This window comes from Stylophora pistillata, unplaced genomic scaffold, assembly GCF_964205215.1.
Source record: "Stylophora pistillata unplaced genomic scaffold, jaStyPist1.2 SCAFFOLD_206, whole genome shotgun sequence".
NCBI classification, from domain to species: Eukaryota; Metazoa; Cnidaria; class Anthozoa; order Scleractinia; family Pocilloporidae; genus Stylophora; species Stylophora pistillata.
Genome location: NW_028290922.1, coordinates 107,993 through 135,773, shown reverse-complemented (window position 1 = coordinate 135,773; position 27,781 = coordinate 107,993). Strand labels below are relative to the sequence as shown.

Here is a 27,781-nt window from a genome sequence, read left to right as displayed (position 1 = left end):
TGGTAAAGATTGAAGGCATTGAAAGAATTTATTTGAAAATCGTCGGGGCAGAAGCGCTATAGTTAATGAGCAGAAAAAGAAGAAAAACAAGACTACCCAAGTAAATAGCAACATTTTTATTAATGAACTCAAATACAGGTCATTGCAATACTGATCGTTTTTAGTATTAACAACGGGTTTTTAGAAATTGATGTGAAAGTTCGTATAAGTTGCTTAAAAGCAGTGTTCTCAACATTTACAAGATATAAAATATAAAGTTAAAAGTAACAAGTGAAACAATGAAATTAGTTTACCTATACTGTAACAGGATATTTGAGAGGTAGTAATTAAGGGAAGCTATAACATGTGGTATTAAAAACAAAAACGAAGAGATGTTGCTGTTGAAATGGTAAGATTTTAACCTTGCCTTGGGTAACTTACTAAATAACACAACTGAACATTTCCTTAGTACTCAAGTTCCCATAAGGGAGTTAAAAAAATTAACAAGAGAAATTGTATAACACAACTACAATATTTACGGAAGGTAGTGCTCTTGAACCATTTGTGTGGTTTTGTTGGTTTTAAAATTTTTATGCTTTCCCAGGAACATAATTTTGTTTAAGTCATGTAATTACTAACTGATTACGTTGTCTATAGTGTCATTAGCAAGTAAACTTTACTATCTTTTTGTTTCGCAGAGCTTGAATGGGAGTTCAAGAAAAGGAGAGTTCATGTTCATACATCTTAATATCACTTAATTAGGGGAGGAACTTCGAAATCACTGAAGTTGTTGGTCTGGTATATTGCGTGGTTTTTTCCTCTGCCTGTAACATAATTTTCTTCAAGCCTTATAATGGGATATCAGACGTCATCTGAGAGTCTTTTGTTATTAGGAAGCTACTTATAGCATTATTAAAGCAAGTAAAATTGTGCATTTTTTATCCGCCCTGGACTGAACGAAAATTTGAGCAAATAGATAACTCTTGTATTGCAAATACTTGGAAGGGCAGTTATGTTGCACTTGGTACAAGTTACAGTTTTCCTTAAATCTGTGATTCACTATTGGCTGTACATGTATTTTTAATCTTAATATCAATGCAAGGGGAGGAACTGTGAAATTACTTGAGTTGTTTTGTCTGCTATAATTTTCTTATTCCCTGCCTGCAACATGATTTTCTGTAAGTCTTCTAGTGGGATATCAGATAATGACATCTGGGAGTCGGTTGTTATGAGGAAGCTGCTTATGGCATCATTAAAGCAGATAAATTTGAGAATTTTTTTCTCCAGCATAGTTTGAATGACAATTTGAGCAACTAATTTTGTATTGCAAATGCTTGAAAGAGTAGTCATGTTGCAGTTGTTACAAGTTACAGTTTCACTTTCAAGTTGTGCTTCGTTGATGGTCATGTTACATACTATGCAAGAGGCAGTACGCTTGATCTGAACACCAATGCAGCGGCCTTCAGTGGTGTTGTCTTTTATTTCTGGTGTGGTCAGATTGATGTTCTGTAAATCATCAATTTCTTGAGGGTCAGTGGCTTCACTAGTATTTAAATACTTGACATCATCAAAAATGCCAAGTTTCAACTGTTTGAAGTGGTATGTTTTCCCAGCATGAATTTTGTCAATTATGCCTTCCCACAAGACCAGTTTTAACGAGTTAGTTTCATCAGCTATAAGGCAATCGCTTTTATATTTTGCCTTCTCACCATCTTTTATAATGACTTGTTTATTTTCCGCCTTCTTGAGGACTTTGGCCTTGACATCTACAGTTTCGTATAGATCTTTTCCTAGTGCTTGAGTAATTGTGCATAGCTGGTTGCTAAAGCTTTCGTTAAAGGAAAATGACAGAGAAGCTGGAGAAATTTTTGCATGTTTTGCAATGGTAAATTCCTCTTCTCGTGTATGGAACCTTTTTGATGGTGTTTGTTTCACTCCAATAATCTTCACTGGTGATTTATTAAGGAATGCTTGGTTTAAATTCATGCGTTTTTGAGGTGAATGGCATACAGTACGTACTGCTTCCTCTTGCCCTGTTTGAATGCGTCAGTTGAAGTAGTTAGTAGTGGAATTTCTTGCTGTTTGAACCTCTGTTAACAAATGTACATATCCTTCTATGGATTCGTCTAGAAAAAAAAATAGAAGAACAATTTAGTAATTTTGTATTTGTGGCTCAGTCAATTCTATAGTTGCAGACAAGGTTTATATCTCTCCCCCCCCCCCCCCCCCCACGCCATTCTGTTGACTGCTTAGCATCCTACACTGTGGAGACTGGTAGGAACCTTAACACAAGACTAACTGAGAATAAACAAGCAACTAGAAATGGCGATGTAAACTATCACATTTATGAAGATCACTGACATATTAATCATAGAATCCTGAATGGGAGTCTGCGAAATGCTTAACATACAGTACTAACTAGTTTCAACAACTGACTTTGGAAAGCTGGTTTACTAACTTAGAACACAGACACATCTCTCAACAGATGTCAACAAGTATCCACGTTACCAAGGACTCATTAATGACATAAACAAACTGATGAACAATAGATGGATCACAACAGACCAATGACTGTTGACAAACTACACACGTCTTACAGCCAATTGGATCATGGCTTAACTGGCCATTGACCACTTTCATGAATGGCTGGCGGTTTAATATTTTTTTGTTTAAATTTAAATTAGCCCTTCTGACCTCGTTCTCTGGTACAAAATTCAAAAGAATACATTATCTCGAGCAAGGCCAGAAGGGCTAATTTAAATTTAAACAAAAGAATTTTCATCCGGCAGCCATTTATGAAAGTGGTCTATGGATCAGACTTTACAACATCATCAACTGACAACTATTATTTACTTGACTCTAAAGATGACTTGCAAACAGGTTGTTGAAATGTCATTCACCAACATATTTTTAGAACTTCTTTCACGCGGATCACACTATACAAACTATTGATACTCCTGGGTTCAAACCATTTACTTTATAAAAAAAGCTTTTTATTTTACCCGAGTCTTTAGTTTTGCTACTCTTTGTTGTTGATGTACTTTTACTAAAAGAAAAGAAAAATGAGAGAGAATTAAATTTGTGGGTAAATGAATGTAATTGTGTTCATTAGCTTCAATGGCAACGGGTTAATGTACTAAGAGATTGCTAGGGTCTTATCAGGACGCAAGAACTTACCTTGAGTTTGACGCCATGTTTGGAATGTCAGTTACAACTGTACTGTGAAATAAAAGTAACAGTATTTTGACCAATTTTCATATTTGCAGCAAAATGAAGTAGTTTGTAATGTGCTTGATATACGTCATGTAGAGTCGTACAATGTAAATGTCCAAGTACAAGTATAGTTAATTTGTTTCTTCTCAGTTTAATGCCATTACCGTAAAGAAAGCTCCTAGTCAATGAACATAATGAAGGTTCATGAGTAGTATGAGCATGTACCAGAATATTAGAAAATCAGGAATATCTCTTTCTCTCTCTTCATGCAAAACAGTTTGATTTTAAACTGCCTCATTAAAGCAATCAACAAGTGCACAAACTGACTTGTGATCTGTAAAATATGTTTCAAGTACTTCTACCTTAATATTTGATATGGGTATGTTAGTATAAACATGATTTATGCAAGTCTTGTTATCTGTGGTGTAAGATGATACAAGCTGTTTATATCCATGATCTCTTACAAATAAGTTATACAGTGATGTTCTCTCTGCATTTTCTAGCCAGTCAATATTAAAGTCACCAATTAAAACATTGAGTTGCAAGGCCTGTGAAAATAAAACATTGGATAATGCAGAACACATTTGCACTATGGGTACACTAGGTGAGCGATATATGCCAAATATGTGTCTGTGTGGAGCAGTCATTAGTCTGATAGCAGTTATTTCAATCCCATGAGAATTACAGGAGTATGGATAACCAGGATAGTAATCAGCGCGACTATAAACTGCTGTTCCTCCATATGGTCGGAGATTAGTAGTTGTTACTGTACCATCATTTCTAAACAAACTATAGTTATCAATAATATATGCACTCTCATCATCAGAGTGACAGAATCTTGTCTCTGTGAAAATATTTACATCAGTACTACTGTAGTTCAGGTCACTTTGCACATCTTCAATATGTCTATGTAAAGACCTTGCGTTTAAATAACAAACTTTTAATAGCACTTGATTAGCATTGTAAACGGGATTTATGCACAAATGTAATTTAGCTTCAGTTCTCAGCCTTTCCATTTCTTTCTGTACATCAGTATTTACAGCTATTTTGTCTTCACAAAGGTCTATTATGTGTAAGCCTTCTATTGTTGTTACTCTGCTTAAACCTACATAGTGAATATGAGGTATTGCTTTTCTTGCATCAAAGTTGACAACTATTTTATCAACTGTATCACCTTGTGACCTGTGAATGGTTTCTGCAGCAGCAGGACGTAGTGGAAATTGTTTTCTTAAGACCTGTGCTGTTCTATTTCTACCCACTGCAAACTGTGATGTAACTGGTTTAATGGGTGTCCATGTAGGTTCAATGCCTTGCTTATAAAGATGTCTATTATCATGTCTTGTTTTCTCACCAACATCAGGGCAATCAAATTGTACCCAAATAATACCTGAAGGTTTGCCAGTTTCTTGTGTTTGAATAAGTTTGATTATGTTACCAGCACCATTTATCAAGCCATCATCAGTTCTTACATTGAGGGAGATATCTGTTCTTTCACCAACAGCTAGGTGCAACACTGTATGCAATTGACTTGTTTTGTTTGGTTGATCAAGTGGAATCTGTTTCAGTATTTTTTCCCTAAGTTTCTGAGATTGAGCTCCAATAACAGTGTCATGTGCTTTGATTGAGAACTTAGGACCAGACATAGTATGGTGAACTCTGTCATTGAATTTATTTACTTTAACACTCTGTATGAATAAGTGAGGTACACTAAGATATGCAGTACTGTCAGAATCTATTAACCTTTCTTTAAGCTTCATGATATCTTGACAAGTGTGTTTACCTTCTCTTAATCTGTTAAGCAATTGAGCAAACATTTTACTTTCTCTTTGCCGCATAATTTCATGCAATTCAAACATTTTAAAATGTTGTTGCCAAAGGTTAGGTGCAAGAAAACTATAGTCTGTGTCTAGGTCTTTAAATATGTAACCATCCATTACTGGCTGAAGTTAAAATAGGTCACCTACAGCAACAATACTTACAGCTCCAAAGGGCAACTGACTTCCTTTAATATCTTTCAGTCTGTTATTGATTTGAATATTTAACATACTGTTGCCAACCATGGATATCTCATCTACAAATATCAATTTGATATGACCTAGTTGACATCTCAGAGTTTTGACTCTGCTTGAGTCAGGACTTTTGTATGTTTTCAGAGTGAAATACAGATATTCCAAGAGCAGTATGAATGGTATTGCCTTTGATATTATTAGCAGCTTTACCAGTAGGTGCTAGTAATAACACCTTCACCTGTGTAAAGTCAACACCAGCTCTCTGATTATAATATTTTAAGGCTGCCTGATACAAGGCCTTTGTTACAACTGATTTCCCAACTCCTGCTCCTCCACTGAGGAAGCAATAAAATGGCTCATCAGATGTTTTGATCAGATGCAATACATGGTAAAAAAATTCCTTTTGCTCTTTGTTCAACATTTGAACTATGTGTCTGTAGTCTTCCTCCTGCATTTCATTTAGAACTAATGGTTCATGATTTAAATCTGCTGATGGAATGCCAATGTCATCAGAAAGATTGTATTTCTCATTTAAGTCAGGTTGTAAATCTTGATTACCTCCCTTGCGAAATGGTTTCCTAGCTTTCTAGGATTCCTAGGAATTTCCTAGGAATTTCCTAGGAGTCAGTGGAATTTTCCTAAAACCATTTAAGCTCTCTAGAGGTGTGAACAAACATTACTAGGTTCCTAAGAATTTCCTAGGAAATTCCTAGGAATGATTACAGGTAGAATTTACATAAAAAAATAGATTCTTGATCCTTGGGAAATTCTTAGGAATTTACTAGGAAAAATTATTTTTTAAAATAAAACCTTAATTTTTAAGAATTATACTTGTGAGTTTAGCTTTTGAAAGAAAAGAGCCATTTTAGATGTTTCAAAAAGTCACTACTTGCAATATACCACAAATTTTTTTTATTTTGCATTATAATTTACAACTCATTAATTTTAAAGCAGATATTCTTGAAGTTTATACAATTTCCAATAAAACATGAATTTTTTATCCTTCAATTGCATATCACAATACATTGAAATAAAAATTTACTGTAGTAAAGAATACAAGCAGAAAACTAAATCAAATGCAATTCAAGTGGGATTTCAATCCATGTGTTTGGTGCTCCAGTCAGATAATAAAAAATGCTATACTGCAAGGACAGCGACTCTGACCACACTGAAATACAAAGTTATATCAGCCTGAGGCATCCCTGAAAAATGGTTTATCACAATGTGTAAGATTCAGCCAACATAATTTTGCACTGTCTCCTGATTTATTCCAATTATATGGTGAATTCTACATACTTTCCATTTAAAGTAAACTTAAGTTCAATATAGATAGTATCAAGTATCAATTTATTTGCCAGATTAGAATATTTTATACAAAAAGCTTAAGAACATATCTTTACTTAAATATTATAACAAGGAAGTCTTATTTGAAGCGATGGGAAATTTCAAATCTGGCATATTGAGACTTAAAAAGTGATATTTTCTTATATCTAACCACAGACAGCATTAAAGTTTGGAAATCTTATTATAACATGGTTTCTGGAATTGCCATTTAGAAGCATAATCCTCTCCAAAATTTCAGTGACACTCTTTGCTTTCAGGTCAGACCTAAAACATTGAGAATAAGAAATATCAATGCGATGCTTCTTTTCAAAAAGTGCTAGAGGAATAAAAGAATGGTTGTAGGTTCAGAAGGAACAGTTGAGGAAGAGAGGATTTTGAAACTAATTTCTTAAGCTTAATTGCCATTTTTATAAAAGAATTGCTTATCAATTCTATAGTTTTTTTCGTACTGGTTTTGAAACTTACAAGCATCATTGAAGCTTGAAGTGCATTGAGACATTGTGAAATGCGCTATATAAGCTTAAGCATTACATTACATTTTCTTACCCGGTCCAACGTAACGATGCACAGAGCGCATGTGATTTTCCATTGTCTGTTGTCGTGAGAGAACACGTTTACAAGCCGTACATTCATACTTCTCTTGGCCGTTAAGTTTGACTAATTTGTAAATTTGATGTTCATTCCCATCCATGGTTCATACTAGCAGGCGTTAACACTAACTTTAAAAGTCATTTAACGCTACTTCGATCACCGTTCATAAGATGGCGACCATGGCGCTGAGTGGATCACACGATCACTAGTCCCAGTCTTTCATGAGCAAAATCTTCACATGACCTACACATGACCAAGTATAATCCAATAAGGTGAAGTTTCCAGGCTTACCGCTCAATTCAACGTTCTATTCCGCTCTACAACGTCCTTTACTCGAAAGTTTTGTGCGTTGCAGCTGAGTCTTGCTGTGTTCTTCTCTGATCTAAACGTTTTAAAGCGTTCGCAGCGTTATGTGGGTTCTGGTCGAATGGATCGAAGAAGGTCATAGCATAAGCGTCTTAAAAGACAAAGACATAATACGTTATGGAAAAGAAATCGCAACACGAATAGAATAATGTCGTGGAATTGTCGCCATACGAAGTAAAAGAGGGCACTCAGATTTTCAAGGCGAAAGTTATTTCTGTTCATAGTAAGTATTACACTTTTATTTGGTTAATCGTTGTCATATGTATCATTTCTACTTCTATCGATTGATTGCAGAACATATGAATAAATATGTAAGAATTTTAAGCTTAGCTTTAAAAGTAGCTTTTCTAAGTTTCATTAGTTTAAACTGAATATAATGGTAATAAATGCTTCTTATTTGTGTCATTTTAAAGGTACTAAAGGTGAAGCTACAAAGCAAGAACTTAGTTTGCTTGTTCCAGGTAATTTTGAGTTAAAGGCTTTTCATAACTTTTGCACGTGTGACAAAGCGAAGCGCCATTTTGCGGGGTGACGACGTTACAGCGGACCAATCCTTTTCCATCCCCCTAGAAAAAAGCATTTCTGCTTTAGAGTACACTTTAAAGCTTTTAATAGCCCATAGTCTTTTTGTATGCCTAGATCATTTGTGAAAATTCACATCACTTTTGGTTTATTTATATGACAAAGATCCAATATAAAACCTTCGCAAATTATATAGGAACTGTCTCAGAAGATATTGAAAGCATGAGAGACACCAGCGTTGCAACTTTATATCAGAAGTCACTGTTTATATGTAGCGATTATTCACAGAGGGTGAGGTGAATATCGTCGAATAATCCCCGAGACGAAGTCAAGGGGATTATTTGACAATATTCACCGAGCCTGAGGTGAATAATTGTTTTAGTATAATTTCAGAGCTGAACAATAGAGAATTTTCAAAAGTCATAACATTTTAGTAACATTTATTAGCATTTTATTTTAACATTTTATATAAACCGCACAGAGCGGTTTATATAGCGTCTTAGTATGATTTCTGAGCTGAGCAAAGAGTTCCAGCCATCTGATTTGTCGAGCAGTTCCTTATATGATGCTATATAAACCGCCCCACGCGGTTTATATAAAATGTTAAAATAAAAGGTAAATGTTACTACAATGTTATGACTTTTGAAATTTCTCTGTTGTTCAGCTCTTAAATTATACTAAAACAATTATTCGCCTCAAGTTCAGTGAATATTGTCGAATAATCCCCTCGACTTCGTCTCTGGGATTATTTGATGATATTCACCTCGCCGTCTGCGAATAACTGTTAAATAAGGAACCGCTCGAGCAATCAGATTGCTGGAAACTCTTTGCTCAGCTCTGTAACTATACTAATTAACAATTAAAATGATATCACATAAGAATAACAATCTTAATTAGTTCAGATGCCAAAATAGCATTGACATGTTTGTGCGCGCATTTTATCAGCCGGAATGAAAACATGCTCCACTGGAAAATAATGATTTTGCCAAAAATGTATATTTTGATCCAAACTTTTCAAATTGCATCAGCCTTGCACGATTTCTGATAATTGATATATGTGAATCCTAAGTTGTCAATTTATTAATCCTTTGAATGATCTTTTACTGTTTGTTTTGCATTCCAAGTAATTTTGTATATACATGTACAATCTATAGTAACAACAAAAAGTATTGTTAATTATAATGTTTATTTGAGTTGTATATAATAAATTCAATTCAATTCCTATCATATGGTGTTGTATGTTTTATGCAGTTAAGTGCAATTTAATGGAGTTGACAATGTGGAGCACAAGTGCTACTCGGCGCAGTCAGCGGTCTGGCATGCACCTGTATTCCTTTTGTTCTTGGTCCACGGGGCGTTGTTCAGTTTTGTTAGTGTTTTAGTCAGTGTTTTTCTGAGCGTTAGCATTTTTCCCTGTTTTTCTCCTTCTGTGTGGGGGCTCATGGCTGGGTTGCCTGGATTTGCCATCCATGGGAGCAGTCTTCATCTAGGAGCTGGCTGCCAATAGTGGAAGCTCCTGGATGTCTCAGGCACCCTACCTCCACTTTGTGGGGCAGTTGTTAAAGTGTCTATATTCTATTTTTCCTATTTTCCTAAGAAATTCCGAGGAGTTTCCTAGGAATTTCCTTGGGGACCTAATCTTGGTCAGACAAAAGTGAAATGTATATCCTAAGAAATTCCTAGGAATTTCCTAGGATTTTTTTCGAATTTTAATTTTTTCACTCCAAGGAATTTCCTAGGAAATTTCTAGGAATTCTTTGAATTCTTCGTCCCAATTTACTGTGAAATTTCACACCTTATTCCTAGGAATTTCCTAGGAATATTCTTAGGAAATTCCTAGGAAAATCTTAGGATTTCCTAGGAATTTCCTAGATCTTTTCGCAAGGGCTTCAGCCTCATCTTGGCATTCAAGATTTTGAGTACTTAGTGCTATCAGGTCATACTGATGGTCCATGTCTTCCGTACTATTTGTGTGATTTTGTATTTCATTTAAGTCTTCATTACATACAACACATTCTTTCATGTTTTCATTTATTTTATGAGCAAATAGAGAAAAGTAATCTTGATAAGTTGAACAATTACCGATCAAATCAGTATTTTCATTTCTCCATAAAGTAAAAGCATGATTAGTTCACGAAAGTATTTCTCTGGTTCAGTTTCTTTGTTGAAACATACACTTCTAATTATTCTAGCTATTTTCCTCCTTTTATTTTTCTTTGAAGATTTGCATTTAGAGTGGGTGTGATTATCATCATCATCATTATAATCATCATCGTTAACTTCATTAAGAGCTACTTCTAAAAGAAGGCTATCAGAGTCAAGTTCTTTAGACTGCTTAAGGTATGGTTTTGTATCGCCATCATACCAGGCAGCCCAGTCTGCTAAAGTAAGGTGTTCAAGACTAGCTGGTCGCTTTGTGTATCTTTTGATCAAATGACCAGTATAAATATCTTCAGAGTCATCATCCATATCTTTAATATCACTAAGTGGCTTCAAGAGGTTTACTCTCTCACTGGGAGGTGAGGTGTTTATAAATACAACCAGTCGAGATGCTTTACGCACTGGAAGCTGTAAAACAATGTATACAGCTTCTTGTGCACTTATTTCAACATTATTTAAAAACTTGCTTCCGATATCTCTCACTTGCTCTTGAATGTTGGAATTACCCTTTTTTGCTTCATTACAAGCCTGTCGTAACAGTTCACTCATACCTTTCTGAGCCTTTGAAATATAATTTGCTATGTATACAGCACATGCATACACATCTAGTACAAACTGAATATCCATATTAGCTCTCCATGCACTAAGACAAGCAGGATTGTAATTATTTATCCTTAATTCGATAGGGTTTCTTTTGAGAAATACAGTTGGGGTCTTAATTGATGATCTGATGGCTAACATATAATCACTTTCAGTCATATTTAAGAGCACAAGTAAGTTGTCAAAAGTGATATCCATACCTTCTTTAGGGTCATTCAAATATTTTTTATGCTTTTCCATGATTCCTTATGTGATTTTATTTCATTCATTAGTATTTCATTCTCAAAAAGTGGATACAGAATGATTGTTTCCCTCATAGGAGGCTGAGGATAATTGAACCTACATTCATTTTTAGATTTCTTACAACATGTATGAGAATGTTTATGAATTTGTCTGGTAACTAGTTCCAATAACTCAGGATTGTCTGCTGGCTTCTCACAAGTTATTATTTTATCAATAAATGAGGTCACTATGCTATCACTATCTTCACCGAATGCAGGTGCATTTTCTATCCATATCATCATGTGAATGTGAGGTGAACCTCTTTGCTGATATTCAACTCTATAAAACCAGTCAGATATTTTTCCTAATGGTTCAGCATTGCTTAGCAGAAAATTTCTTAAGAAATTATTCACCTGATAGTCAAAATGTCTATCACATGTGACTGGATCACTTTGGATCAATCTACACTTTTCCTCCAAGTTTAAATTTCCCAGTTCGTCATTGCTATACTGCTTGTGATCAACCAGTTGACCAAGAATTCTAAGAAGGTGAATCCATTGTGTTTCTGCTGATGAGAAACTACAAAACAAAGTAGCTGTGCCCAGTTGTCTTATCATAGCAAATAGATCTCTCTTAGCTTTTTCAAAATATGGTGGGCTTCCTCGTAAAGCTCTCAGGAATTTGTATCCCTCATCATGATGTACTAGTTTTTCTAATCCTCCATCATTTTTTAAATCGCCAGCTTTTAGAGACTTACTATTTTTGTGGCATTTTCTTAAAGCAACTTGTGATTTTCCTAAAAGAATTTTCATCTACAACTTTTTTGCTTTATAAAAAATGTTTTCAACATTTTTTGCAGCTCTACGGTCTGACCTTCTCAATTCTGCTTTACAGATGTCACTGTAAAGAACTTTAATTAACCGATCTTTGTAACCAGGTCTTTTCTGTCCAAGAAATATTCCTGGATATGCCAATTCTTCAGAATATTCATCCCTGAATACACTCAGTGGCATATTACCCTCTGATGGTGCAAGATTAAGAATGCACTGCCGCTCATTATGACCTGCAAAATCTGGTGGTGTTAGCAAAGTATCAGCCACACCAGCACAAATGTCTGCTTTATCTTTACTCCATTCATCTTCATCATTTTGTGACGTTTCTTCATTGATTTGCCTATTATCAGTTAAGACTACATCCTCATCATCAGTGGTTTCAATGTCTCCAGTTAATGCTTCATTATAATTATGTAACCAGTTTTCATTCAGTGCAATACCTTCCTCTTGATATAGATCACTGTTGTGCAAAAGCCAAATTGCACCATTGATAACTTTATTTGGTCTAACAGTTAATGATAATGCACTACTCTTGTATTGTAGCCTACATTTCAAATTGACTTTGATTGTTGCAGTTTCATGTGGTAAGCGTGGCAACATACTAACAGTGGTGTTCACATCTGCTGGAACATTAACAATATTACCATGTATCTTAAGTTGCCTTCCTCGTGGTGCCTGCATGAGTTTTTGAAAAGCAATTCTGGGTGCAAGTAATCTACACTCTAGTTCATTTAGATCAAAGAATGCTGGTTTATGTGGAAATTACATTCCATTAACTATAGCACATGGTGGAACTTTGTTTTTACACAAATACTTGAAACATGTTTGACAAACCCATTCAGTATTGTTGACACTGGTCTTACCTGTAAGGTATTTATGAATATCAGGATTCTTTTGTCTTAGATTACTAGTCTGAAGTACACTATGTTTGTAGAACATTTGATCACAGCAAGTACAAATATACAGTGGCCCTTGAGAGACAATGTCATGAAACTTTGAAATAAAACACTCAATACTTTTTTTCCTTGCTCTATAATTCTTCATGTATTGATTATTTTTTTCTCTTTCCTCCTTAGAAATGCCTTTTTCTGCTTTTCTCTTCTTTTTATATTCTTTCATGTAGTCACTGTCTTTTCTTTTACGGTTATGATTTATGCCAAAGTCACAAGATGCAAGATTTACATGAGACTTCTCAGTTCCCGTTTCAGTTGAATTTACTCCAAATTCAGCTGGTAAAGTTGACACATAATGCAGTTCACCAATGTGACCTACATATATAGACCTTATACTTCCAACCTCAGTATTCACAGATTCAACCAGGGTCAAATCTGAAAAATTTGCATTAGATTCGACAATATATATTCTTAAGTTCAGTGAATCTGCAACAGCTTGTATAACAATGTTATCAGCCCATGTTCCTTGAATAGAGATACAAGATAAATAACTTAACCATGATCCATCCAAATTGCTTTCTATAAATCGCTCAGGATTATTTTTCAAATACTGGACAGCCAATGCTCTAATTTCTAGGTGATGGTTGGAGTCGCCATATAACTGGTGTGATACTGACTTAAAAAAGCAGTCGCCTCCTCCACCAACATCAAGTGGTCTTAATCCATGTCTAAGTAGCCTGTAGTTTAAGAGCAAATCACCTGTAGTATTGGATACTAATGCCAATGAACCAGTTTTGCCTTTTGCAACAGGACCTGGATTTAATTCAACATCTCCAGAGAGTAAAAGATTTCTTTTTGATGCATTAAATGCAAATGAACAAGTGGCACACTTAGCTCGTAAAAGATAATTACTAAAGAAACTTGTTTGCCTTTTAGTATGTCTGATTTTCCACAATTTATAATTACAAGCAATGTTGTGTAAAACAGATGAAGCGGAAACTGATTTTTTGAGCAAATTCTTCACTTTTGATCTCAATTTTCGAAATTTCAATGAGTGGATAACTTTTCGCAGTGATATTCTAGATGGTTCTCTATCTCGAGATCTGTATGGTTTTACTGCTAGCCGCCTGAACGGTGTACGTGATCTAAATTGCAGATCGTTCTTCATACCTTTGAGTTCCTTATCACTGATTATTGGTACTTTTGTAACAGAATCAATAGCTGAATTGTGTTTTACAGAACCTGGCACAGCTTTCAGGAATACTCTAACAAGGGTGCATTTCGCAACCACATTGCTTCGAACAAAATGTGTCGGTTTGATTTCTTCACGGTCAAAAGACTTATCCACACTATCGTTTCTGTCAAATATTTTGTCATAAGCAACATTGCATGAAGTCTCATCAGTGTGCGTTGTATCCCAAAGGAGGTTCATTGTCTCCCAAAGGAGGTTCATTGGCTCCCGAAGGAGGTTCATTGTCTCACAGAGGAGTTTCTTTGCGTCCCAAAAGATCGGGACGATCCTCAAATCGGAGCTAGTGCAGACAACTCCTGTTAAGCGCTTTTCTACGGAAACGCGGCTAACCTTTTGACAGATATAATGTCCCGCACATCGTCCACGATTACTTCTAAAACAAAAACGATGAATGAAAATCAATTGTGCTCAATCTAAAAGAATAGTGGATCGCCAAAGTTTTGACAATGTTCGAATTCGTTGCTCGATAACTGTTGTCAAACAAACAGGTCTGTCCATTCACTTAATCTCTTTCAAAAACATCTCGAATGGTGCGGAAAGTGTCGAACAGTTCTTTACAAAGATACGAGTTACGTATTCCTCGAAAGCTGCGCCTGATTGAGTGGGTAAAAATTAATAGAGAGAAAACATTTTTACTTACCAAATATCGTTATCACTTCGTACACCCGCTACGCCGCTTGTTCTGCTCGTCATCAATAAACGTGGCTTACTTGTCATTTCGGGCGCCATCGGTACATCAGCCAAAAACAATTCCGAGCTTTTGCAGACATTTATCGCCAACCATATTTGGAAGATCGGATATATCCGTATCCTAGTCGTTGGCGATCATTGAGACCCGTCCAAAGTCGTGGAAAAGACGGACTACCGAGAACTACTCGAGGTCCATCAGAATGTTACTGAGTTAAATCGACTGCAATTCTCATGATCTTATCGGCTCCCGAAGTTTCTTTTGTTACCTTACACATGCGATGGCATAAAGGATGCTGGTCTAACAGCATCCACAAAAACTAGATCATTGGATAATGCAATTTAAGACTTTTTATTGGCTTAGTCATTATGGTATATCAGCCAATATACTATAATCTACAAATATGGTGAGCGTACGTGTCAGCTTAAAATTAAAAGAGAGCTAAAAATTTAATAAATTCAATAATTTAATTTAACGTTTTTAATAAAACAATTATTCCACTCGCGCTTGTTGGATATGAGATGATTATAGCCAACTCGGCGCTACGCGACTCGTTGGCTATCTATCATCTCATATCCAACGCGCGCTTGTGGAACTTGTTAAATATCTGAACATTCACGCGATTTTCGTCTTGAAAAAGGATAAAAATAAAGAGAAAAAAAAATAACCAAGTAAGCATTTTGCTTTAAAAAAATACACAAAACGAAGAATAAGGAAGGAAAATAATGACAATAATAATTATAATTATAAAACAAATAATTGGAGACACTTTGCAACTCTGAAACAGAAACAAACAGCGGGTGTATATACTTAAATTGATCAACAGAGATAACAATATTTTGAATGCCGATCAGCCGTGGTCTTTAAAAGCATTAAAACAATATGATGTCTATCCATCTATAGGTTATTATTATTTATTTTGTTAGAATGTTTGTCAATATTTTATCACATTTATCATGATCGTCATTACCGCAAGTATTACTATCATTCTCGCCTTTTCTATCCTAATAGAACAGTCTCAATCATGCGCGTAATTATCTATTTTCACGGGAAATATTTAGAAATATTTAGCGTCTAAGGTAATTTCTTATTTGAAACGCCTTCAACGTTTCATGCGTAAGGGCGCTGTCACAAGCTCTCTTCTAGCCATAAGATTTCTCAGAAACTGTCGATGTGAGTAGCTGTAAGTTTTCCACAGTGCTGGATTAAATATAATTACAGAACAAAGTGGTAATAAAATTCTAGTTCCATAAAACTGTTTATTCAGAAGTTAATTTAGTCCTCCAGATGGTCGCAACCCCATAATGTTCGTGTCCTCTTATTGGCTCGATTCGAATTTAGGTCATCGACATGAATGATTATTGGATTCTGAAATACATCCTTATGCAAAGTAAACAGAACAGTCTTCCTTTTTGTCAGCTTATGTGATCACGGAACGAATATTTATATTCAGCGACTTTCGACATTGTTTAGTGAGGATCTATTCATTCTCAGAGAAACATCCTTGATAAAGGTAGTCTTTATTTATTTATTTTGGTTCCTTTTGAAGTATTGAGAACATTGTCACTAGTTTTATAATTCAGCTCTTAACCTGCCGATGATGTGCCGCGCATAATTAATCGTCGCCGATGATCATCATTTGTTTATTTTGATTCTGAGCAAGTTTTGCCCATCGTTTTGCTCCTTTCTTTCTTTTTCAAATAAATATTTTAAGCTGACTGTTTTTAAGGTTTTTAAGCGCTCTCTAGTATCATACAAGTACTGATTGTAATTGTGACCACGAAACAGCTTTGACAAGCATAATATTAATGTTGTGTTAATAACATTTCTATGTATATTAAGCATGTTTGGGTCAATATCTTTTTTAGGGTACTTTGCTTCTGTATGTCTTATTTTTGATTAATGCTTGTAAAATGAGAGTTGCTTCTATGGACCTCTTTAATTTTAGATTGAAGGGGTCGACTGTTGTTGAATTATATTCGAACGCTCACTTGTTTCTACTCTTGAAAAAAAAGGAAACAACTGATGCATTTCATCTTTAAACAGTTCATTCAAAAGGAAGAGAGTCAAAACTAAAAAAAAGGAAAGGAGAGCAAAAAAATCATAGGAATGAAAAGTTTGTAAACCATTTGGCTGCACCTCGTGTTACACCAGACTTTCTGGTATTCTTCCAACATCCCGCGTGGTCTATTACCGCTGTTCAGTTTTTAGCTGGTAGCGCCCGCAGGCAGGAAGAAGCGATCCTGTGCTCTGATTGGCTACCCTTACAAGCAACATGGACCCATCTTGCTCGCTCAAGATTGCCCGCTTCTATCCCGTGCAAGAAAAACAGTGCGGGGAGCGGACTGTGCACGCAAAAACGGTACGACAACACAAACTTGAACACGCGTACTTGTAATTATGAACAGGACTTTACAATCTTGAACGAACGTTGTACGGTTTCGAAAACTAAAGGAAAACAAAGGAAATTACAACTATAAATACAGAAAAAAGGCTAGACAAACAAGAAACAAAACCAAAAAAAAACTTACGTTTGTGTCCTTATAATATAAACGATGACGTTAAACGGGCGTTGAAACGATTCCCCACTTCGATCGAGCACATGTATTTTTAACTCGCAGCGCCTCTCGGGATCTAGCTAATGAGTGCGTGACATCACGCATAACGGCAGTAACATTCCCGACCCCTTAAGCGATGCTTAACATGGAAAGCTCTTAGCTACAAAAATAAAGTAATAATTATGAAAAATGACTTGTCATGTCCTTTGCTAAAGATAACGAGTCTAGTCCATCACACAATCCGCTTAAAGAAAATAGGGACTATGAATATTCCATGAAGGTTCAGCCTTTACGAGCTTCTTGTTTCATTGTTCATTATCGAGGCAGGATTGTTCTTCCTTAGCTAGCAAGAGGACAACCTTGTCAACCGGTCGGCGTAGTTGGGAGGTTTGGGTCTTCAAATGAACCGTGCGTACCAACCCCTTCTTGTCTGATTCCGCACTAATAACTCGTCCCATTGGCCAAACACTCCTCGGGCAGTTGTCGTCTTTCAACAGGACAACGTCTCCGACAGCTAGATTCCGTTTGGGACTGTTCCACTTCGAACGAGGTTGGAGAGTTGGGAGATATTCTCTCTTCCAACGCGTCCAAAATAAGTTTGCCAGATACTGCACTCTCCGCCAGCGCCGCCTCATATAGACATCTGCACGTTGAAAAACTCCTGCTGGGGGAAGTACAACGCTGGTTTTCATCGTCAGGAGATTGCTGGGACTTAGTGGGTTGAAATCATCGGGATCACTCGAAGCGAATGTTAGCGGTCTCGAGTTAATGATAGCTTCAACTTCACATAGTAGAGTCCTAAAGGATTCGTCATCCAGACGGGAGCCATGCTCATGGAGTAGAACAGTGAGTACTTTGCGGGTAGTGCGAATCTGCCGCTCCCAAATGCCGCCCATGTGGCTGCCACTCGGTGGGTTGAAAATCGAATCCGTACCCTCTTGATGCAACCTGCTTCTGATTTGCTCATTGTCCATTTCATAAACTGCTTGCTGCAACTCTGTCTTAGCGCCTACAAAATTTGTTCCGTTGTCGCTCCGGATCTCTCGGATAGGCCCACGACGAGCAATAAATCGTCTCAGAGCCTGGATAAATGAATCTGTTTCGAGAGAATTGGCGGTCTCAATATGCACTGCTCTACTTGCTAAACATGTGAAAAGGCATCCGTACCGTTTGAGTTCCTTTCGACCTTCTTTGATCATGTACGGACCGAAGTAATCCACGCCAGTATACGTAAATGGCGGGGCTGGAGTCACTCGGTCTTTAGGCAAGTCAGCCATTTTCTGTTCAGCGACAGGGGCACGATTACGGCGACAAGTAACACAATTTGCGATTAGGTGACGAACAGCAGCATTGGCACCGGTGACCCAGTACTTCTCCCTCAATTTAGCAAGTGTGTGACCGCGGCCTGCGTGTGCTAGGCGTTCGTGCAGGCGTTTGATAATCAAGTTCGTAACGTGACTCTTGCGAGGTAAGATGATGGGGTGTTTCGTTTCTTCTGGAAGATCGTCAGCGCGGCTAAGGCGGCCACCAACACGAAGGAGGCCTTCATGAATGTAGGGATCCAGTCGAGTTAGGGAACTTGCTTTCTTCAGCACCATTTTCTTTTGCTTTGCCCGACCCCGTTCGTCTCCGCCGTCTTTGTCACTGACTTGTCTGAGAGCGTCAAACTCTCTACTGAAGAACTGCGACTGTACAAAGCGAAGGATGGCCATCTCGGCCTCTTCAAACTCTTGAACTGAGAGCGGTACGCAGCAGTCACCCACTACCTTCGTTTCAGCTTGTAGTGACTTCACGCCCGACCTTGCTTGACCATGGTCTGAATCTATCTCGAGAGAACCCTGGGCTCTAATCTCCTTCCGTTTTCGCAATACAGCCTTGATTCTAAGGAATGCGGCCACTGACAATCTCAGACGATACCAACTCGAGTGGTATTCTATTAGCTTGTTAACTGACGTAGCCGTGGCTTCCGTTACCATGGTACCGGCGGAAGCAACTTTTCTGACCTCAGGGTCGTCATCTGAAACCTCACCGACTGGAAAGGGCTGCTGCGGCCAGTCTTTTTCTGATTTCCCTAAGAAGTGTGGACCATTTGACCAGCGTTGCTGCTGTAGAAGTCCAGCGGCGGAAAGCCCTCTTGAGGCATCATCTGCCGGATTGCTACTGGTGTCCACGTATTTCCACTGCACAGGACTAGAGAAGTCCCTGATCAATTGCACACGATTTGCCACGAATATCTGAAACCTCTTCCGCTCGTTTCTTATGTAGCGGAGAACCGTCGTCGAGTCGGTGTGATAAATGATAGACTCAGGCTTAACCTCAAGCTCTTCATACAGCATTTGTCCCACGCGAACAGACACGGTTGCTGCAGTTAATTCTAAGCGTGGGACTGTTACGGTCTTAATAGGTGCAAGACGAGCCTTCCCCATTAAAAAGGAACAATGTATGCGATCCATGTCATCCATTAGACGTAGGTAGGCAACGCATCCATACCCCACCGTGCTTGCATCGGAGAACAAATGGAGCTGTCTGGAGACAACTGAGCCAAAACCCGGCGGCTTGTGACACCGATCAATGTGAAACTGCTCTAGTAACGGAAGCTCTCCACACCATCTTAGCCATTTACTGCGGCAGTCTTCCGGAATGTCGTCATCCCAGTCGAGATCTTCATTGCGGCAAAGATCCTGTAACAGCTTCTTTGCTAGAAGTGTGAAAGGAGTGATGAAGCCCAGGGGATCAAAGATTGATGAGATGATGGACATGACTCCTCGTCTTGTAAACGGTTTGCTGTTAATGACGATTCGAAATCCAAAACAATCTGATTGCACGCACCACTGTATCCCTAAGGCACGCTCGATAGGGAGGTTGTCACAGTCAAGAGTTATTGATCTGACTTCTTTCGATCGCTCATCCTCTGGTATAGACTCTAAAACCGCACGACTATTGGAAGTGAATTTGGTGAGGCGGAATCCACCTTTCTTACAGGATTGCCGAAGACCTTCGATCAGCTCGACTGCTTTACCTTCCGAGCTTACGGAACGTAGACAATCGTCCACATAAAAGTTATTTCGCAGCGTGTCAGCAACCAAGGTGCCGTACTTATCTTCGTTATCCCTTGCGGTTCGCTTAAGGGCAAAGTTAGCGACACTTGGCGACGAGGCCGCTCCAAATAAATGTACAACCATCCGATACTCTTGTAGCTCGGCTTCTAGATTGCCATCTGGCCACCATAAGAAACGAAGGTAATCATACTGTTCAGGAGGAACTGTAACCTGGTGGAACATGGATTCCACATCCCCCATGAAGGCTACGGGGTCTTCACGAAATCTGGTTAGCACGCCTACTAGGGAGTTTGTCATATCTGGACCTTGCATCAGACAGTCATTGAGCGACACGCCCCGAAACTTTGAACTACATTCGAATACGACGCGTATTTTTTCTGGTTTTTTCGGGTGATAGACCCCATGGTGGGGTAAATACCACACCTTGCCTGGGTTCGGCATCAGCAACTCATTTGGAACTCTTTGTGCATACCCTTTGGCGATGACATCGTTTACGAAGGAAACGTAATCAGAGCGGTATTTAGAATCTCTCAACATCTTTTTCTTCTGCCAGTTTGCTCTTTTGATTGCTTGCTCCTTATTGTTGGGCATGATAATATCGCTATGTCGCAATGGAAGAGGAACTTGGTAGTGGCCGTCGACAACTTTCGTCTCCCTTTCAACCATAGTTAAAAACTTTCTGTCTTCTTGAGAGGGCCCACGCTCGTCCGGTGCTTTGCTTACGGTGTGATCGTTGAAGTCCATCTGCAACATTCTGAGCAATGACGTTGGAGCAATGATTTCCTTCGGCGTTTCCACTTCTCTCACTGTAATTCGGTTCGCGATCATTTTGTCCTTGTCATGATCAGTTCGGACATGGAGAGGTCCACAGACTGTCCAACCATGGCGGAGACGGAGGGCAAATGGGCCATCGCTTCGACAAGGTACAACTTCTAATGGTTCTAAGGCGGGCGGGCAATTGCTGCCAATGAGTAGTCCAATCTCCAGGTGAGGCTCAAGCTCAGGGATTTTCTTCGCAACCTCGGAAAGGTGTGACCACTGATTTATGAGACTGGGCGTGGGAATTTGATGATGTTCTGCTGGGATTTCATCTCTTGTGTATGAGCGAGGCAACTCAATGGGATTCTCATCATCTAGGCTCGTAACGATAAGATCGTCCAGAATGATGCTTTCCACTTGACTCTGTCCATGCATGGTGGTGAGTTGTAGCATAACCTTGACACCGTCTATTCCTAACTGTCTCCTGATATTTTCGGTTGCAAAACAGCCGCCACTACCATTATCGTAAAACGCGTACGTGACGACTGAATTGTTACTGCCCTTCTGTTTAACTTTAACTGGGAGTATGGCATGTAGCACTACGGACTCCTTGCAACTTGGTGCGTCCTGTACAGGTTTAGAGACATCAATGCGCCTATTGCTAACCGCTATAGACTGAACTTCCGTCGCTTGGGGTTTGTTACTGACGCTCTCTCTATTCATTGTGAAACCATCAATGTGCAATGCTGTTGGGTGCCGTTTCTTGCACTTCTTGCAGGTGCGTCTCTTTACGCAACCTTTGGATACATGATCAGATTCGTAACAGGCAAAGCATAATTTTCTGCCGTAAAGAAATGTCTTCCTTTCATCCATGGTCTTTTTGAGGAATTCCGCACAATCATCCAGGTCATGGTTCTTGCTGCAGAAGGGGCACAACTTTTCCTTGCCACCAGCATTGTTTCGGTTCGCATGGTTTACAGCCTCTACGCCGGGAGTGGCGATACCGGTGGCAAAACTGTTGCTTGTTTTAGTTGCTGACGGGGGCTTCTTCTTGCCATCTCTCCCACTATTATCTCTGCGCCTTTCCTGGCTACTACTTAAAGCCTGCACGCCAAATACAGGGTCGTTCGCTGATTCGGCTGCTGATACCACAAAATCAGCGAGATCCTTAAAGCTCGCTATCCTTCCGTTCTCTTTCAATTTCGCAGCACGATCACGCCATCTTGACTGGAGATGTGAGGGAAGCTTTTTTGCAATGGTCTGCAGGTTCGTAGGATGATTTAACTCATTCATATGAGACACGCTCGTCATAGCATTTTTACACTTAATCAAGAAAAGCGATAAACGTTTAAGTCCTGATGCGTCATCTGGTCGAACTGGGGACCATCCGAGAGCTTTGTTCACATAGGCCATTGAAACCTTAAAGGGATCCCCATATTCCTTCTCCAGTAACCTCCTAGCCTCCTTATATCCTTCAGAAGGGTCCATATGCAGACAGCCTCCAATAAGTTCTCGTGGTTCCCTTTCAAGATGTTGTTCCAGGTAGTATAAACAATCTGCCGCCCTGAATGTTCTGGACTCTATCCTTGCCTCGAATGCCATGATAAAGGTTCCATATTCGATGGGGTCTCCTTTAAACTTGTGCACTTCAGGTTGAGGCAGAGTCATTGCTGCAGCCAGTTGCTGATGGGTTGCAATCATTTGCTCATTTTGCTGTCGCTGCATGGCCATCACTTCTTTGAAAGACCTTTCATGGGGTTCCAATCGATAGGGATCATCAGCTGCAGCGATAATTCCTTGTGGTACATCAGTGGTCCCGTTGTTAGCCGGAGGCGATATCTCGCCAGCTAGACTGTTTGAATGAAACTCTGGGGCAGCAGGGTTAAGATGAGCGGCAGGTGTTGAAGCCATGAATTTAGGTTCACTTTGCTGGAGACAGGGAACAATACCATCCTTATTTTCTAGGTTACCATCATTTTCCAAATCGGCATAAACCCTTTCTCTGGCCTGGGCTTTCGCTATTTCAGTTTCCAGTTTCAAGGCTTCATCTGCTGCTCGTAGAGCTTGTTTGCGTTCTAGCATTTGTTTTTCAGCTTGTAATTCGGCTAGCTTAAGTTTCTCCTTTGCTCGTGCAGATGACGTTGAGCTGGCTGAAGACTTCTTCGAACGGGTGCTGGCACGGGACGATTTGGATGAAGCTGATTTTACTTCTGAGAGCAGATCAAGTTCTTCTGTTAAGCGACGTTCTGCTACATTCATCCATTCCATAACCTGTTTCCTAAATTCCAAAAATGACTTCTCCTTACTTTCATAGCGATCAAGTTCCCTTTCTTGATCCTGTTCGGAGGTCAACTGGCAATAATAAAGGTCACGTGCTTCTTGATACTCTTTGAATAACGTGTTCAATACAATGACCTCTGATTTCACTAAATGGAGATTGTTCTCATCTTCCATTAAGTTTGTAAGAGCATTCCTTTGTTTTGACACAGCAGTCGTTTTGGCAGTTTGATCGTTTTTCAGTCGCCTTAATTTCTCTTCTTGACCCTTTTCAGTTAATTTCCTTACACGAGTATCGGGACAGCTTTCGTTCGGAGGAAACCCAGGCCCAGCGCCCTCAGCGGCAGGTTCCTCGTTCATGGTGGACTAGGCACTAATTAATCCTTCGGTGGTCGCTTCAAATTAGCGATGAGTGGCGAACAATTCGCCCAACATTGCAAATAAACGTAGGATAAGTTCCAATAAACCAGTATGCGATGAGGGTTAAACTTTTCGAAACGAATGTGCACGCAAAAACGGTACGACAACACAAACTTGAACACGCGTACTTGTAATTATGAACAGGACTTTACAATCTTGAACGAACGTTGTACGGTTTCGAAAACTAAAGGAAAACAAAGGAAATTACAACTATAAATACAGAAAAAAGGCTAGACAAACAAGAAACAAAACCAAAAAAAACTTACGTTTGTGTCCTTATAATATAAACGATGACGTTAAACGGGCGTTGAAACGATTCCCCACTTCGATCGAGCACATGTATTTTTAACTCGCAGCGCCTCTCGGGATCTAGCTAATGAGTGCGTGACATCACGCATAACGGCAGTAACACGGACTAACAAAGTTCGTAGCTTTTGCACAATGTCGGCAACAAAGGGGAAGACAGTCAAAACATGACAATTGTGAAAACATTACTTTAGAAAGACAAGGTTTTTCTCTCCAATTTAATTGCTTCCTGGAAATGGTTTTACTTATCTATACAAGTCCTTTAAACCGTGGGTAAGACCTAACAACTTCTTTTTCCCCTTATTCATCGGCTCACAACACTCAGCAGGTTATTGTAATGTTTGTTCTCCTCCCTCCCCCCCCGAATAAAATCATGATTAATAAATAATTAAATAACATTTTGACTTTCCGCATAGATTGTCATGAAACCACAGGCTGTTCTACTGCTCATGCTGGTGGCTGTTCCCTTCACATCTGCAAGTATGTTACTCTATTATTATATTATGTTTAGCTACCACTTATACCCTGATAAGTAAACGGAATATTTGCATATAAAAATTTAAACCAATAGAGAAGATTGAAAAAACAAATTCCAAACCTTTTCTGAACAGGCTTTCCTGGATCTGAAGGAGATCTAGGAGGACTCAACTTATTACTTAGAAAGACTTATAAACCTCTCACTGCAATGTCTGTAAATTTTGACAGAAATGATTCACTCACTAACTGTGACAACAGGCCGCAACCAAATAACCATGTAATGCGTACATTATATGGGAAAAAAAGCAGGAAAAAAAAAAGAGTCTTCACATCTCAGGTAAAAGGCCAGTGGTGACTAATGCGCTCAGAGGGGAGGAACGCAAAAAAAAAAAAAAAAAAAATAGCGCCTCTACCCACCCCATTCATCATTTCCTAGTAACTTGTAGAGCCGGTCAGTTTGCTTGTGCAAATCAAGAAAAGTGTATATGGGAGAGTTGGCGTTGTGATGGCGACCGTGAATGTTCTGAGGGTTCAGATGAACAATGCAGTGAGTAGTGTAGTTGATTGGGTTACTTCAACTCCTGTCCAGTCTTGTACATTTGTTGCGAGTTGAGCATTTTCCACTCTGAGATTGAGACTTGGAAGGTGTATGAGCCCTCTTCAAATGGTTTTGCAGCTACTTTTTCCTTTTTTTTAAAAGAGAAGAAAGAAATATAAAATACTAACTTCATTTATAAGAACAGCTCCAAAGCAGCGAAATAAAGCTTTGACGTAAGTTGTATGCAGTACATTTTAAAGATGTTGAACTGGTTACTTTCTCCTCCTATCACGTTCGTCCATCTCTGGATAAAGATTTTCAATAATTTTTAAAGCGATTCTTGTGTTAGCTACAGTCTCCTGAACAGCGAATGAAATAAGCTGTTTTAAGGAGGTAGAAATGACTTTATTTGCGAGACACCGTTTCGGCGAAAAAAAGAAATACATCTAATAGGAGCCCAGAAACGGTGGTTTGTACCATGCAAGGTAGAATGCTGGATTTATATCCAATATACTATGAGGTTTCTTGAGGATACAGCCTCTTTAAAAAGAGTTAGGATAGAAAATGAAGTCCCCTTCTGACATTACCCTTATTGACTATGAAAATTGACCATAAAAAAAGCGAACGCACAAGCGGTCACAAAACAAGTGATACCTGAAGTTGCTGAATGTGAAGCTCACGGATAAATTCTTCTTTACACATAAATTGTTGCCGCCCGTGGCCAATTAAATTCTGAATTTACCGCAAAAGTTAATGGAGTTTAATGGTAGTCATAAGACTATATGATCATTTTATTAACTTTTCCTTTTTTTTCCATTTTATACCTGCACCAATCAGCTAATGGTAGGTATCTTCAGATTATGTTATTTGTGTATCGTTTCCATACATTTTCTAATAAAAGCAGCATTAAACGAATGTTGTATTATGAATGTGCCTTTCATATTTGTCTTCTGGTTTGCAATAGGTTTGCATGTAGCCACAAAGAGGAAATCCGAAATGGAAAGTTTTTTTGGAGAAGGAATAAAAAAAAAATAAGGCGGAACAAGAACAAAGTCAGCCAGTCAGCCAATGCTTGATAGCGAGGCTGCACGGGAGGATAAATGTTTATTTTAAAATTCCCGTGTTTTTATGTCAAGAGAGCCACAACTTATGAAAAGCATCATTATGTGTCCTCCTTATCCTTTCTCAATCCTCCGCAATTCTTTTTCTTTTTAATTTTGCTTTTCTTCCAAAAAAATGTCCATAGCTGAGGCATTCATACTGACGGAAATGAGAAAGCAAACTGACTTTAAAAAAAAAAATAATGGGAAGGTCAAGGGTCAGCAGCAACTGTCTCCTCACAGTGTTCAGAATGTTGACCCTTTTCCCTCTGCTCGTTTGCCAAGAGCTTCAATGAATTTCAGGGCTTTCTCACTCGACGAACGCACAATCTGACAATCTAACGGTTATATTCTGCCAGTCTAAAGTATCAAATAGAAATAAGCATAAAAGCTCGCTCAAACTCGCATTATCGGGAAGTCGACAGAACACAAAGATAACAGCTTTCGGGGAAGATAGCCTTATTAAAATATATATATATCCTTAAAGAACAGGCGAGATGTCAGTGACTAGAGGTAACGAATTTTTACAAGTAAGAAATGCAGAAATGCTATGCTATCATGAGATTGTCTACAGCAGAGTCTAAGAAGAGGTCAAACGCGTCGCCATTAAGGGTACTCCAACCACCGCAAGTGCCTTGCGGAAAAAAGAGATCGGGTACGATCGGTTTTTAGGAAAACCATCAGAAACGTTAAATAAACGATAACAAAATTAAATGCTGAATTCAATAAAACCATTACGGTAAACAGAAAAAAAAATGAATGGACACCATTCCGTCGAGTTAAATTGGTCATCAAATGTGATCTCCAAGGAAATGTAACTGCACAATGTCAGTCACAAAAGATCAATCTCTGAAAGTAAGCTGCCAACCGCCCATTCATGGGTTTTCAATTCTGACAGCGCGTGCATGAGTCGTGATGTAGCCCTTAACATTCTTTGCCTATTCTTTTCATAACAATGTACATTAAGTGTCAACGATTTGTCACGACTCGTGTGTTCCTTTCATCATCTTCACAGTAACTTGCAGAAGCGATCAGTTTGCTTGTGCAAATCAACAACAGTGTATCCCTACGTCTTTTCGCTGCGATGGGGGTAGGGACTGTAGAGATGGATCAGACGAACAATGCAGTAAGTATTGTAGTTCATTAGTTATTTCAATTCTTGTATATATTTTGATATTTATTGTGGACTGTGCGTTTTCCACGCTGAAAGTATTAAATAATAATAATGATAATGCTGACTTGCAATTTTTTTTTCCAAAAGAAAGAAAGAAAGGAAGGAAAAAATTGTCCAACAAAAACCCAATTTACAAGAACATCTCCAAATTGCGAAATAAAGCTTTGGCGGTATATCATATGGGAAGGTAGTTTTACAATAATGAACAAAGTTGAAATGGTAAATTGGCCACCGTTACGAACTGGTTATTGGTTGAATGCTGTCATATCCGTTTGTCTTTAATTTGAATTAAGAGCCTCAATTATATGAACGCGATTTTAGTGATGGCGAAAGTTACCATAAAAACATATGCTATAAACTGTAATTAGTGCAATAAGATATCAGCGATTTTTTCTTCGAGATGAACTCATCATATGTATCATAGCGTTCGGCAAAATCAAT

The 27,781-nt window shown here is 38.4% G+C and overlaps 2 protein-coding genes, 2 long non-coding RNA genes and 1 pseudogene across 7 annotated transcripts; 1 reads left to right on the top strand and 4 right to left on the bottom strand.

Annotated features, from left to right (window-relative positions):
* Nucleotides 1-101: 101 nt before the first annotated feature.
* LOC148715610 (uncharacterized) lies at nt 102-14,908 on the bottom strand. Of its 4 annotated transcripts, XM_088746732.1 has the most exons (4): nt 14,625-14,908; nt 3,157-3,198; nt 2,982-3,025; nt 1,881-2,105 (listed from the first exon to the last, which is right to left on the bottom strand). In XM_088746732.1, exons 1-4 carry the CDS (start codon nt 14,711-14,713, stop codon nt 2,026-2,028), a joined length of 255 nt encoding a protein of 84 aa, XP_088602858.1. In that variant the 5' UTR covers nt 14,714-14,908; the 3' UTR covers nt 1,881-2,025. The 4 variants fall into 4 exon arrangements, 2 of the variants coding, with proteins under 2 accessions (XP_088602857.1, XP_088602858.1); XM_088746731.1 differs by lacking the exon at nt 2,982-3,025 and having other exon boundaries at nt 102-2,105; nt 14,625-14,688; XR_015995929.1 differs by lacking the exon at nt 14,625-14,908 and having other exon boundaries at nt 2,043-2,105; nt 3,157-5,141.
* Nucleotides 6,099-7,294, bottom strand: LOC111332888 (uncharacterized). Its single transcript, XR_002695090.2, has 2 exons — nt 7,092-7,294; nt 6,099-6,809 (listed from the first exon to the last, which is right to left on the bottom strand). It is a non-coding gene; the product is annotated as an uncharacterized LOC111332888 (long non-coding RNA).
* Nucleotides 11,000-14,206, bottom strand: LOC148715611 (uncharacterized; annotated as a pseudogene).
* A 994-nt stretch (nt 14,909-15,902) lies between the features above and the next one.
* LOC148715608 (uncharacterized) lies at nt 15,903-25,303 on the top strand. Its single transcript, XR_015995936.1, has 3 exons — nt 15,903-16,185; nt 24,468-24,531; nt 24,965-25,303. It is a non-coding gene; the product is annotated as an uncharacterized LOC148715608 (long non-coding RNA).
* Nucleotides 17,050-24,150, bottom strand: LOC148715609 (uncharacterized). Its single transcript, XM_088746738.1, has 3 exons — nt 24,012-24,150; nt 17,204-23,929; nt 17,050-17,120 (listed from the first exon to the last, which is right to left on the bottom strand). Exon 2 carries the CDS (start codon nt 23,683-23,685, stop codon nt 17,536-17,538), a length of 6,150 nt encoding a protein of 2,049 aa, XP_088602864.1. The 5' UTR covers nt 23,686-23,929; nt 24,012-24,150; the 3' UTR covers nt 17,050-17,120; nt 17,204-17,535.
* Nucleotides 25,304-27,781: the final 2,478 nt, after the last annotated feature.